The sequence below is a fragment of the Salvelinus fontinalis genome, chromosome 25, assembly GCF_029448725.1.
Source record: "Salvelinus fontinalis isolate EN_2023a chromosome 25, ASM2944872v1, whole genome shotgun sequence".
Classification (NCBI taxonomy): Eukaryota; Metazoa; Chordata; class Actinopteri; order Salmoniformes; family Salmonidae; genus Salvelinus; species Salvelinus fontinalis.
The window spans coordinates 16,519,436-16,531,484 of NC_074689.1; the positions used below are offsets into that span (position 1 = coordinate 16,519,436).

General features: G+C 42.0%; 1 protein-coding gene across 2 annotated transcripts; it reads right to left on the minus strand.

The window, feature by feature from the left end:
• Nucleotides 1–3,464: 3,464 nt before the first annotated feature.
• Nucleotides 3,465–10,065, minus strand: LOC129822902 (holocytochrome c-type synthase). 2 transcript variants are annotated; one of them, XM_055881417.1, is made up of 7 exons: nt 9,944–10,065; nt 9,383–9,554; nt 8,715–8,890; nt 6,634–6,782; nt 5,156–5,275; nt 4,799–4,885; nt 3,465–4,664 (listed from the first exon to the last, which is right to left on the minus strand). In XM_055881417.1, the coding sequence occupies exons 2-7, from the start codon at nt 9,519–9,521 to the stop codon at nt 4,466–4,468; spliced, it is 870 nt and encodes a 289-aa protein (XP_055737392.1). In that variant the 5' UTR covers nt 9,522–9,554; nt 9,944–10,065; the 3' UTR covers nt 3,465–4,465. The 2 variants fall into 2 exon arrangements, with proteins under 2 accessions (XP_055737392.1, XP_055737391.1); XM_055881416.1 differs by having other exon boundaries at nt 8,715–8,893; nt 9,944–10,063.
• Between the last annotated feature and the right edge of the window lie 1,984 nt (nt 10,066–12,049).

Here is a 12,049-nt window from a genome sequence, read left to right on the forward strand (position 1 = left end):
ACAGAAAAACAGACAACCCGTAGTGAATGTCCTTACATCCTTCAGAGACAGAGTCAGTCCGTTGCTCTCCCTTTATCCCTCTCTTCTCTGAGGGTGATATATTCAAAAGAGATTCAGGTCAGATTAAGTATAGATTTTGTAAGTCGTAAGGGGATGGACTGTGCCATTGATCCAATTTAGGGGCAGAGAAATGGGGTGATCATTGTACGAGTAATTATATGCACAAACTTCTATCCCCCCTTTGCCCATCTGGTCTCCTGTTTCCATCAGATCTCATTAAAAAACAATGGTTGAGCCCAGCCCATCTCTGTGTTTGCCAGTTGACTACACCATAAAAGTCAGTCTCATTGTTCCCTGTTGTGCGATAAGCTGAGTGCACAAATTGGAAAGCGGACTGATTACGTCTCAATAGAGGCATGAAACCCTGACACTCATTTCACATTCACTCTCCCAATCTCCCTCTCATCCTAAAAACTATTTGTCTCTCTTCACACACAAAATGTCTGTTTTCAATGTCTCCTTCCCTCCATCTCAGCTGTATTCCCGGTCTTTATGTCCCTCATGTGAAGTAAAAAAAAACATGACAGAATGAGAAGCGAGAGAAAGAAAGAAAAAGGTGTGTGAAAGAGATGAACAGAGACAAAGCAAGAAAGAGTGAGTGTCACAATAAGGACTAATTGTACTAGACAATGTTAGAGTATTAGGTTCAAGCAACAATGCTTAAGTATTTAAATGCCTTCAGGCCGTTTTAGAGAGTGCATAAATTAAACAAGGTAGGGGATTTTAAGGCCTTTGTAGCTGGGTGTTAACGTAGTGCAGATCACCTTCATGAAAAACTAGAGATTTGACTACCAATGTTGAAACTGGGACGGACACTAGTGAACATGTTACTGACCCTGTCTACATCACAGAGCATCAGGCCTCCTACAGAGTGGACAACAGAGGCAGTTAACCAAACAGCACCCTATTGCCTGTGTAGTGCACTGCCTTTGACAAGGGCCCATTTCACAGGACCTTCACTCTAAATCTGTGTAGAGGTCCTGTGAAGCAGCATAGTAGTGGTTATCCTGTTTCGTCCCAAATGGCACCCTATTCCTGTTCCCCATGGGCCCTTGTCAAAGGCAGTGCACTACACAGGCAATAGGGTGCTGTTTGGGTAATTGCCTCTGTTGTCCACTCTGTAGGAGGCCTGATGTTCTGTGATGTAGACAGGGTCAGTAACATGTTCACTAGTGTCCGTCCCAGTTTCAACATTGGTAGTCAAATCTCTAGTTCTGAACTCCCTGACAGCTATATGTTGACATTCTTAACATGTAAGTATACATGAACAATTCTAGCCTGGAAAGAGTATTCCGTTTTGCTACCCCAGTAAAGGCTTGAATTCTAGCCAACAACACAGCAACTCTTTTTCACAGGCAAAACCAAACCAAAGTTATTTCCTTTTGTTAGCTAACAGGAGGGGAATTAGATGACCAAATTTCACTGTAATTTGCAGCGAGTTCCATGCAGAGAATTCCTTGGAGATTAGGCCTCCCACTTTGCATGGCTTTATCCTCATAAGTGCTTTGTTGAAGCCAATGTACGCAGTGTGCTACGATTACCAGCCAAAATCATGTTCCTCATTTAGTATTTATTGTGCTTTTGGACAAGGTATGACAGTAATCCATTATTTGGTTTTATTTCCATGGTACTGTTTCCAAATGCTAACATTTTAGCATTTGTGGCACAAATCCCATTCAAGTTATGGTACGGACATCATTTTTCACACATTATGTCCAAAACATCCGAAAGTATCTCCAATTGATTGTGAAGCTCAACAAAGTCACTTATAACTGATTTGAAAATGATGCGTGAAAAAAAGGCTAACATCTGTACCATGACATGAATGGGATTTGTGCCACAACTGCAAAAACGCATTGCTGTCACACATTGTCCATAGACTGCTAACAGAGTAAGGAAACCAATGTAATTTTGTCATTTGGGTGAACTAGTTATGAAACACAATGTGTATACATTTCCATCAATGTTACAGGATGGGATCAATACTGCTGTAAGACATTAGTAAGCAGTTCAACTGTTTTTAACATGGAGCCCTTTGTCTCCTCTATCCATGGCCCACGCACTCTCATGCACATACATAGACCCACACCAGAACATGATCAGCAGACACCAATAACGATACAGTGGTGACATGTGGACATTATAATGTAGTGCACGCACAAACACACCAGAACAAGCATTCTTTGCAATGTAAATACAGACTGGAGGGACCAGATAGGATGAAAAAAAATCCTCCATTTACTAAAATGCCACGGGCTGTTTGTACGTCTGTCTGCTACGTACAGCAGGAATTATATGGCACCCTGCCAAGCAGCAGCCCTGGTGGAAATGTTAGAAAATGATGCACATTCCATTTCGCAGACGTGTTCGTGGTGGAGCGTTTAGGGTCCACATGCTGTGGTGGGTTTGTGTGTGTGTGTGTGTGATGGGGGGAGGGCAGGTCATTCCAGAATATTGGGATTCAAGCAGTAGAACATCCCTGCCAATTGTTAAGGCCAGGTCCCAGCAGGTAACAGACAGTGTTACCAGTTCTCTTTCTCTCTTTGGCTGACCCGTGAAACACAGCAAACAGACAATTGATCATCCCCCCATCTTTATCAGGTAGAGTAGTTGAAAATAAAGCAGGAAGCTCAGGAGTATAGAGCTAACCAGGGTGTGATCTTAGTTCCCTTTCCCACACCCACTCAGCAGCACTGGTACTCCTTCTCTTAATCCATTTGTCTGGCTCTCTCGCCTTCTCTGCATCTGTCCATCTCTATTCACCCCTCTTCAAAAGGCAACGGAAAATTCCCCAGCTGAACAGACACAACACTGTATCACGATATGAATCTATCTTCAGACTGTGGAGTGGTTGGTTCTCTGTACAGATTCTCATTTACTCTCCTTTCCATAAAGTTTAGGCTACTAGGCAGGTTGTCTAGTGGTTAGAGCGTTGGGCCAGTAACCGAAAGGTTGCTGGATCGAATCCCTGAGCTGACAAGGTAAGTACCTGTCGTTCTGCCCCTGAACAAGGCAGTTAACCCACTGTTCTCCGGTAGGCAGTCATTGTAAATAAGAATTTGTGCTTAACTGACCCTCCAGGTTAAATAAAAAAAGGTTTTGAATGTAAAAAGTTCTCAGGTGGGATTGAATTACTGTACATCTCCTTTTTAAAAACCATGCACCTTTCTTTCACGTTCATCACACTGTGACCCACAAATAAATTCACCGACCTTTGGGCTGGCTCGTAATGAGCCCTGGCGTGCAAAGCAGGTCCTTGAGAAATGGGAGTGATATAGAAGGGGATATATCCTGGAGATATGGCGCCATCTGCAGTTCATATAGCCCAGCTACAGTTTTATCACTAAACCAGAAGATGTTGCTGAAAATACAAATGCATCTGACAAGATAAAGAGACCTAATAGTTTCAGAGCCAATAGTACCAAGTTTAATGGTAGTTTGGATAATCAGGAATAAAATCGTTTTAGAAAACAAGCAGGTGTACACACAGAAATTAACCTCACAGACAATAAATACAATCAAATCAGCATAGCTTCCCACAGTAGCCGACAGGGAAATTCAACATGGCTATACAACTAGACAGAACAGACAGAGGGAAAGAAAACTAGCTACAATTCTGAATAGGCCTACGTGTCACTACAAAACCAGGAAGGGTATCTTAAGACAAACGCAAAATGGAGTACACTCAAAGGTTTGACAGCAGAATAGTCTAAAAGCATCCATTTAAAAAAACTTAGCTGACTACGGTTTTACTTTTACTTTAATAGACAGTAGGTGACAAACGCAACGAGATTTGAAAGCATGATCCAAATAAAAACAGCCCACTATGGTGCAAAGCTCTACAGTATATTAAAGTATATTAAGTCCAGACAGATGTACTGATAGTGGTTTTGTCATCTTATTTTGTTTTATAAATACTCAACGAAAGTGTTTTTGACCACCAAATCAAACAGAGCATATTATTTAAACTTAAACGGCTAGAAATAGAAGGGGGATCCTACAGTTGGCCTGGTTTAAAGATCAACATCCCTGCTGGGTTGCTCATCCATCTCCATCGCAAATCATTCTCTGTGTAATTATACCTATATTAGAAAGGCTGAGAGGATAGAACCAAAGCACCATACCTCCAGCGAACCCTTAAAGCAAGCCACTCGCCCTCGCTGGATAATGTGTGCACCAAGACATTTAAACTGCACTAGAAGAATCTAGAACCGAAGCACCTCAAAACACATCAAACAGTGAAATCAATATGATTATGATGGAGAATCTGGTATATTACAGTCATGTGATGAAGCATTTACTGCAGTTTTGAATGGGTCTTCTGGTTGTTGTTCTTTTTATAACATCTCAGTATCGAAATGAGGAATGTAAAACCTTGTTTTACAGTGTTTTGCATGCTTGCTGCTTACGAGGTCCAGCGCCACCAAGCCACCTTCATCCTGTCCCAGACTGCATCTATAGAGTCAAAAGCTGGCCGGACATCCAGGATGGAGAATTCATAGGTGTTCTTGTTGATCTCTCCGTCGTAGTAGTCGATCACGTAGCGGACTTCCTTCCCACAGCGGTCCACGATCCAGTCATGACGGTCAAACGGCAATTCATATCTGTAGAAACAAATTTACGTAAAAGCATATCAAGGCACTTCCACTTTCAAATTAGCATATTATGTTAACGCCTCAAATCAGAATCTGCACAAATAACTTCTTACACAAACATTTTAAAGTAAAAAAAAACTCACCCCATCCAGTGACGCATTCGAGCCCTTGGGGAGAACTCCTTAGCTTTGCCACCAAACCGTTTCAGGGATGGACCGCATGGACATTCCCTAACAAGTAACATGTCAGTGGGGAACAGGTAATTTTTTTACATTTATTTCCCCATAAAAAAAACTCATTTTGTAACAAAGTAAAAGAGGTGCTACTTGATCTGGGGGCCAGACGGGTTATTGATGTGTCAGTCTGGAAGGCCTCTAAAATGATGTAATCCACGATTAGCTTAAGTATTAACTATGACCAACTATGAATAACTAAATCCATGTTTAACTAAAGCACTTGATATACTGGCTCTGAAACTGTTTCGTATTTTTTCTACTCACCCTGCATGGAGGGCCTCCCACTTAAGAATCTCCTGCCATGCTTGCTCGTTGTTGGTGTTGTGGATCTTGATGATATTGGACATGTCCTGCTGACCCAGTTCATCTTCCTTCCAGCGCCACCTGGTGATGAAGAGGTTAACATGGCTGGTGAGAAATATAACCTTTCTGCTGTTTTAATGCTGCAATATGTAACTTTTTGGGTGACCCCACATAGAAATATGAGTTATAGATCTGTCATTCTCATTGAAAGCAAGTCTAAGAAGCAGTATATCTGTCCTATGTGTGCCATTTCTTTGTTTCCCACACTCAGGTTTAGTTTTTGCGCCTTATACTTTCGGTTTTGTACACTGAAAATACAATCATTTAGGTTATGTAATGGATAGTTCACAGCAGTTTAGATGGTACAATGATTCTCTACACTATACAAACTGAAATTAGGCAAACTATTAGAATTTTAGCAAACAGGAAATGAAATGGCGGAGCAATTTCTGCGTAGTGCATCTTTAAGGACAGAAGTGCTGAATGATTAACTGAAATTGCAGTTAAGTTCTTTTTCGGTGAGCTCAATGCGCACTAAGCAGTTTCTCTAGAGATAAATCAGACCAGTCTGAACTGCGCGATGTAGTAGGGAGTTGTAGTTTCCAACTGGCCAATATTAGACATAATTGTCACATTTAATGCATTAAACTAACTACAATGAGCATAATCCATTGCGCATCTACTTTTCTGGTCTGTGTTTCTTTTACGCCTGCTATGGAAGAGAGAAGAATGCGCAATGGTGAGGTGATATAGAGAGCAGCTGCTGCTTTGCGAGGTATCTCTACCTGAAAATACAAAATCTAAGTGATTTATAGTTGGTATTCAGCAGTCATAAAAGTATGCCTTATTTACGTTGAACTACAAAATTGTGATTTTGTCAGACAGCAGCTCTATAGAGATGAGATGATGACTTGGAATTGAATAACAGTCATCAAATGTAATATACACAACAACTGAAATATTTATTAAAGTAAAGTAATGTGAATAAATGGTTAATAAGTTATAAGCAGTAATGGGCAGTCACTACCATCATGGGACTTTTAAAAATTGTTTTATTCTGTGTTACAGTATTCAACCCACAATGCATTTAATGTAAAAATATATCGAAACCTGTGATAATTTGTATATGGTCGAACCAAAACGACTGCAAAAAGCACTAAATGCTCAGCACTAAAGGACAGTGCTGTACAGTGTCGTCTCCTGCTTCTGGAAAGCAGTGTTATGTATAACGAGTATTTGCATGTCTACTAAAAAAGACAAAATAAAAAGTCAGACCAAAACACCTCACAATGTGTTGGCAGATAGTCAAGACACAGCACTTCAATAGCCCAGCCTATATTTTATAGCTTACTATTCCATCATTTTCAGGAAACAAGATCTGCTCAATTGTATCCTTTGTAAAAACTACATTTTTGTAGCAAAGGTTAGGGTATCCTTACCCCTTTCTGAGCATGGCGTTCCAGAACATCTGTTCCGAGGGGTAGACCCAGTTCTTGCCCGTTCCGGCCCGGGGGATCTTAGACTCCTCTCGGTTCACTGGTAGAGGGAAGGGCTGGTCTGGGGCAGGGACCTGGTTGGGTGGAGGCATCTGGACAGAACATGATGATAATAACATTAGCCAACATGTTTAACCTTGGTCTCTTTATCAACTTTTATAAAGTGACTTTTCCCTTCACTACTCTAGTTGAGCACCTATCAACCAATCAAATCAGCTGAAATCATGGTGAGAAAAGAAAAAAAAACACATGATCTACAGCAGCCATACTCAACAGCAAGACTGCCCCAGAACGGGGGCTTTCAACTCTCGGGCTTTCAACTTACTGCTGGTGAGAGTTGTAATAGTAGCATGCAGAATGTGCAATTTCCAAATTTGGTAGTAAATGGCAGTTTTCCTCTTAGAGAGCTACACTTCAAAAGTATGTGGGCACCCCTTCAAATTAGTGGATTTGGCCATTTCGGCCACACCCGGTGCAGACAGGTATATAAAATCCCTCACACAGTCATGCAATCTCTATAGACAAACATTGGCAGTGAATAGCCCGTACTGAAAAGCTCAGTGAGTTTCAACATGGCAATGTCATAGGATGCCATTTTTCCAACAAGTCAGTTTGTCAAATTTCTACCCCGGTCAACTGTAAGTGCTGTTATTGTGAAGTGGAAACGTCTAGGAGCAACAACAGCTCAGCCGCAAAGTGGTAGGCCACACAAGCTCACAGAATGGGACCGCCAAGTGCTGAAGTGCATAAAAATGGTCTGTCCTCAGTGGCAACACTCACTACCAAGTTCCAAACTGCCCCTGAAAGCAACGTCAGCACAACAACTTCGTCGGGAGAGTCATGAAATGGGTTTCCATGGCCGAGCAGACACACACAAGCCTAAGATCACCACGCGCAATGCCAATTTTTGGCTGGAGTGGTGTAAAGCTTGCTGCCATTGGACTCTGGAGCAGTGGAAACGCATTCTCTGGAGTTAAGAATCACACTTCACCATCTGGCAGTCCAAAAGACAAATCTGGGTTTAGTGAATGCCAGAAGAACGCTACCAGCCCGAAAGCACAGTGTTAACTGTAAAGTTTGGTGGAGGAGGAATAATGGTCTGGGGCTATTTTTCATGGTTCGGTCTAGGCCCCTTAGTTCCAGTGAAGGAAAATCTTAACGCTACAGCATATAATGACGATTCTGTGCTTCCAACATTTTGGCAACAGTTTGGGGAATGTTCTTTCCTGTTTCAGCACGACAATGCCCTTGTGCACAAAGCGAGGTCCATACAGAAATGGTTTGTCGAGATCGGTCTGAAAGAACTTGACTCCCTGCACAGAGCCCTGACCTCAACCCCATCAAACACCTTTGGGATAAATTGGAAACCCGACTGCGAGCCAGGCGTAATTGCCCAAATCAGCGCCCGACCTCATTAATGCACTTATGGCTGAATGGAAGCAAGTCCCCGCAGCAATGTTCCAACATCTAGTGGAAAGCCTTGCCAGAAGAGTGAAGGCTGTTATTGGAGAAAAGGGGGGGCCCAACTCCATATTAGTGCCCATGATTTTGGAATGAGATGTTCGACAAGCAGGTGTTCACATACACAAAAGTATCTATAACCTGTCCGAAATGTCCAGTTGATCAACAAGCCCATGTTAGGCTAACCAGCTATCTAAATCTTGTGGTTATCATGGCCAGATTACATTCCCAGGGGCCTCGACCCCCATTGATTTTTTTGTTGAGTCACTCATGGATTATATAAGACATGGCAATATGTGTAGAATTTGCAGGAAATAAGCTTTAAAACTGCACATTTTCTCTCCGTGAACAAGAGGGGTGTAGCATTTTGAACCATTTGGAGTTATGAGGCAGGGGTTTGTTACTACTCTGATAAATGACAATATCCTCCTGACCTTTGCCACCTAGGACATTTGCCTGAGTGTACATTCTGAACTAGAAGTCGAGTACCCCTGCCCTACAGTTCCACTGGTAGCAGTGAACAGTTAACAGGGAACATGTACATGCATTATCATCATACTGACCATGTTAGTGGGGTCAATGTCAGTCTGGCCTTGTCCAGCTGCTGCTGCTTTCATAGGACACTCCACGAACTCATAGGCCCGGTCCTGGTGCACTGGCCCTGCTGCAGCAGCAAGCTTCTCTTCTGTAGGGGCAGCAGCAGTAGCCTGGTGCATGGGGCACTCTGATGGAGGGGCAACTGCTGAGGGCATTTATGGCAAAACGAAAGTTAGAACACAGATCCAGGGAATAGGAAAAGGAGTTGTTCCTTGTCAAGCAGGTCACACAGTCAGGAATAACTCCTTCCCCAAAGAGAAAAGCTTCACGTGATAGATAGAGGATGTATCATCCTCAGAGAGGGAAATTGTTACCACAACCTGTCAGACACAACAAAGATCAACCAACACATCAATCACTACACAGATTACAAATTGTAGATTATATACTTTGGAGAACCTTCATCTCTTGAAGATTTTGGAATTCAGGTGTAAAAAGTCACCGCTGAGCACTTCTACAATGGGCAAATATATATGGAAAGTTTCAATCAAATCAAAAGAGGTGCTATGAAAAAGTGTTTGATTTAAAATGGATTTACCATACTAACAATAGTACATGGTAAGCAAAGCTCAAGAAAAAGCGATATAGACAGGCAAGCTATCGGTCCTGGTGATGAAGCAGAGATGGAGCCTACCTTTGACTGGTTCCTGTGCCTGGTGCATAGGACAGCCCTGTGGTGGGGCCACGCCGCCAACAAACGCAGGAGGGGGAGATGCCATCATAGATTCGGCCTTGACTGTGGGTGGAGCAGGACTGGACATAGTGGCACCCATCCTGGCTGACCTGTCCTTGTCCAGAAAGATGGGCTAGAGGACAAAAGTGGTCAGACGTTTAGTTAGCTAGCTGAAAAATACTACTTAGCTTCTTGATAGTACAGTCGTTTACTAGCAGCTATTTTTCTGTCTCATAAATGATAGCTAGTCTGGAGAAAGGATCTAACTAGTTACGTCAGCAAATGCAGTTATGTCGCTAGCTAGAAAAAGCCGAACTTGTTACAAAATAGTGTAATACAGTTACATACCTATAAGATAGCATTAGCTGCTAGCTAGCACCTTCTCAATTATGTGTTTAGAAATATATGTAACATTACTGAAAACAAAGCGTCTCACACCGTCGGATATGTCCTCACTGTATAGTTTACCAATCTGATCAACATAAAGAGTCATAAGAACAATTTCCAACATAAATCACCTACCTGGGTCCTTGAAATCACTGGCGCGATATCACCAATGTCAACGTGCGGACACGTTTCCCACAATGCAATGTACTTGGCACATTGGTTGTTCAATCCATTGCTGTGTTGCTCCGCAGTTGTGAAACAGTACGTCTTCTTCTTCGATGAGGTTTAACGGCGGTTGGCATCCAATAAATGTTGCATTACTGGCACCTACTAGACTGGAGTACAACTCCCTTATACGTTGCTTGAATTATATATATTTTTAAATACCCTACTATCTAACACTACATTCACAAAAAAATGTAAAATAACACCACCCTACTCCACTATTTAAATCTATTTAGTCCTACCTCAGGCCAACAACCTGAAAGGATGGGACACCACCACTTAACACACCCTGTAACTCTTCTGATGTCAAGTCTTGAACACCCAAATACCTCTCTGCAGCTGCCACCACAACTTCAATTTTCCGCGATTTACGTTCCATCCTTGTAGTAGAGTTGATAACCATTGCTAAAAATGCAAAAAATCCAATCGAACTGAAAAATATATCTGCTGTTGGCCTGTCCCTCTGTACTGGTACAGATCTACTATTCAAGCCACTCCTCTCAGGATCCCTCCCCCTTGACCCATCTTCCTCTACTTTCTTCACTACATCAGCATATTCTGCACTACTCTAACCTTGGAAACCTCAACCTGCCTATCTCACAAAGAACATTTCTGAATCACCGCCCCATGGGCACCCCTACAATTAACACATACCACTAGTTTCCCCAATGCTACACATTCCGTTGTCTCATGCCCTTCTGCACACTTCTCACACCAAGGAACCTCCCTCCTACACACTGCTGCCACATGCCTATCAGCTTGACACCTGTAACAACGTAATGTATTCGGCACAAAAGCTCATACATGATAACTTGCAGTTGAAGTCATGAAAACTCGTTTTTTCAACCACTTCACAAATTTCGTGTTAACAAACTAGTTTTGGCAAGTCAGTTAGGACATCTACTTTGTGCATGACACAAGTCATTTTTTCGACAATTGTTTACAGACAGATTATTTCACTTATAATTCACTGTATGACAATTCCAGTTGGTCAAAGGTTTACATACACTAAGTTGACTGTGCCTTTAAACAGCTTGGAAAATTCCAGAAAATGATGTAATGGCTTTAGAAGCTTCTGATAGGCTGATTGACATTATTTGAGTCAATTGGAGGTGTACCTGTGGATGTATTTCAAGGCCTTCTTTCAAACTCAGTGCCCTTTGCTTGACATCATGGGAAAATCTAAAGAATTTTTTTTTTTTTTTTTTTTTTTTTAGACCTCCACAAGTCTGGTTCATCCTTGGGAGCAATTTCCAAACGCCTGAAGGTACCGCGTTCATCTGTACAAACAATAGTACGCAAATATAAACACCATGGACCCACGCAGCCGTCATACCGCTCAGGAAGGAGACGCGTTCTGTGTCCTTGAGATGATCGTACTTTGGTGCGAAAAGTGCAGATCAATCCCAGAACAACAGCAAAGGACCTTGGGAAGATGCTGGAGGAAACAGGTACAAAGCATCTTTATCCACAGTAAAACAAGTTCTATATGGACATAACCTGAAAGGCCGCTCAGCAAGGAAGAAGCCACTGCTCCAAAACCGCCATAAAAAAACAGACTATGGTCTGCAACTGCAACCAAAATTCACCCAACTTATTGTGGGAAGCTTGTGGAAGGCTACCTGAAACGTTTGACCCAAGTTAAACAATTAAAGGCAATGCTACCAAGTCCCAATTTAGTGTATGTAAACTTCTGACCCACTGGGAATGTGATGAAAGAAACAAAAGCTTAAATAAATTGTTCTCTACTATTATTCTGACATTTCACAATCTTAAAATAAAGTGGTGATCCTAACTGACCGAAGCCAGGGAATTTTTACTAGGATTAAACGTCATGTGAAAAACTGAGTTTAAATGTATTTGGCTAAGGCTTATGTAAACTTCCGACTTCAACCATATATATCCTAACATCACTTTGTCGGGCAAAGACTCAACATCAAAACTCAAAAGAACAGACAATCACTATGTTTCACCACTCACAGCACCCTGTCTGCGTCGCACTGAATGACGAGCATC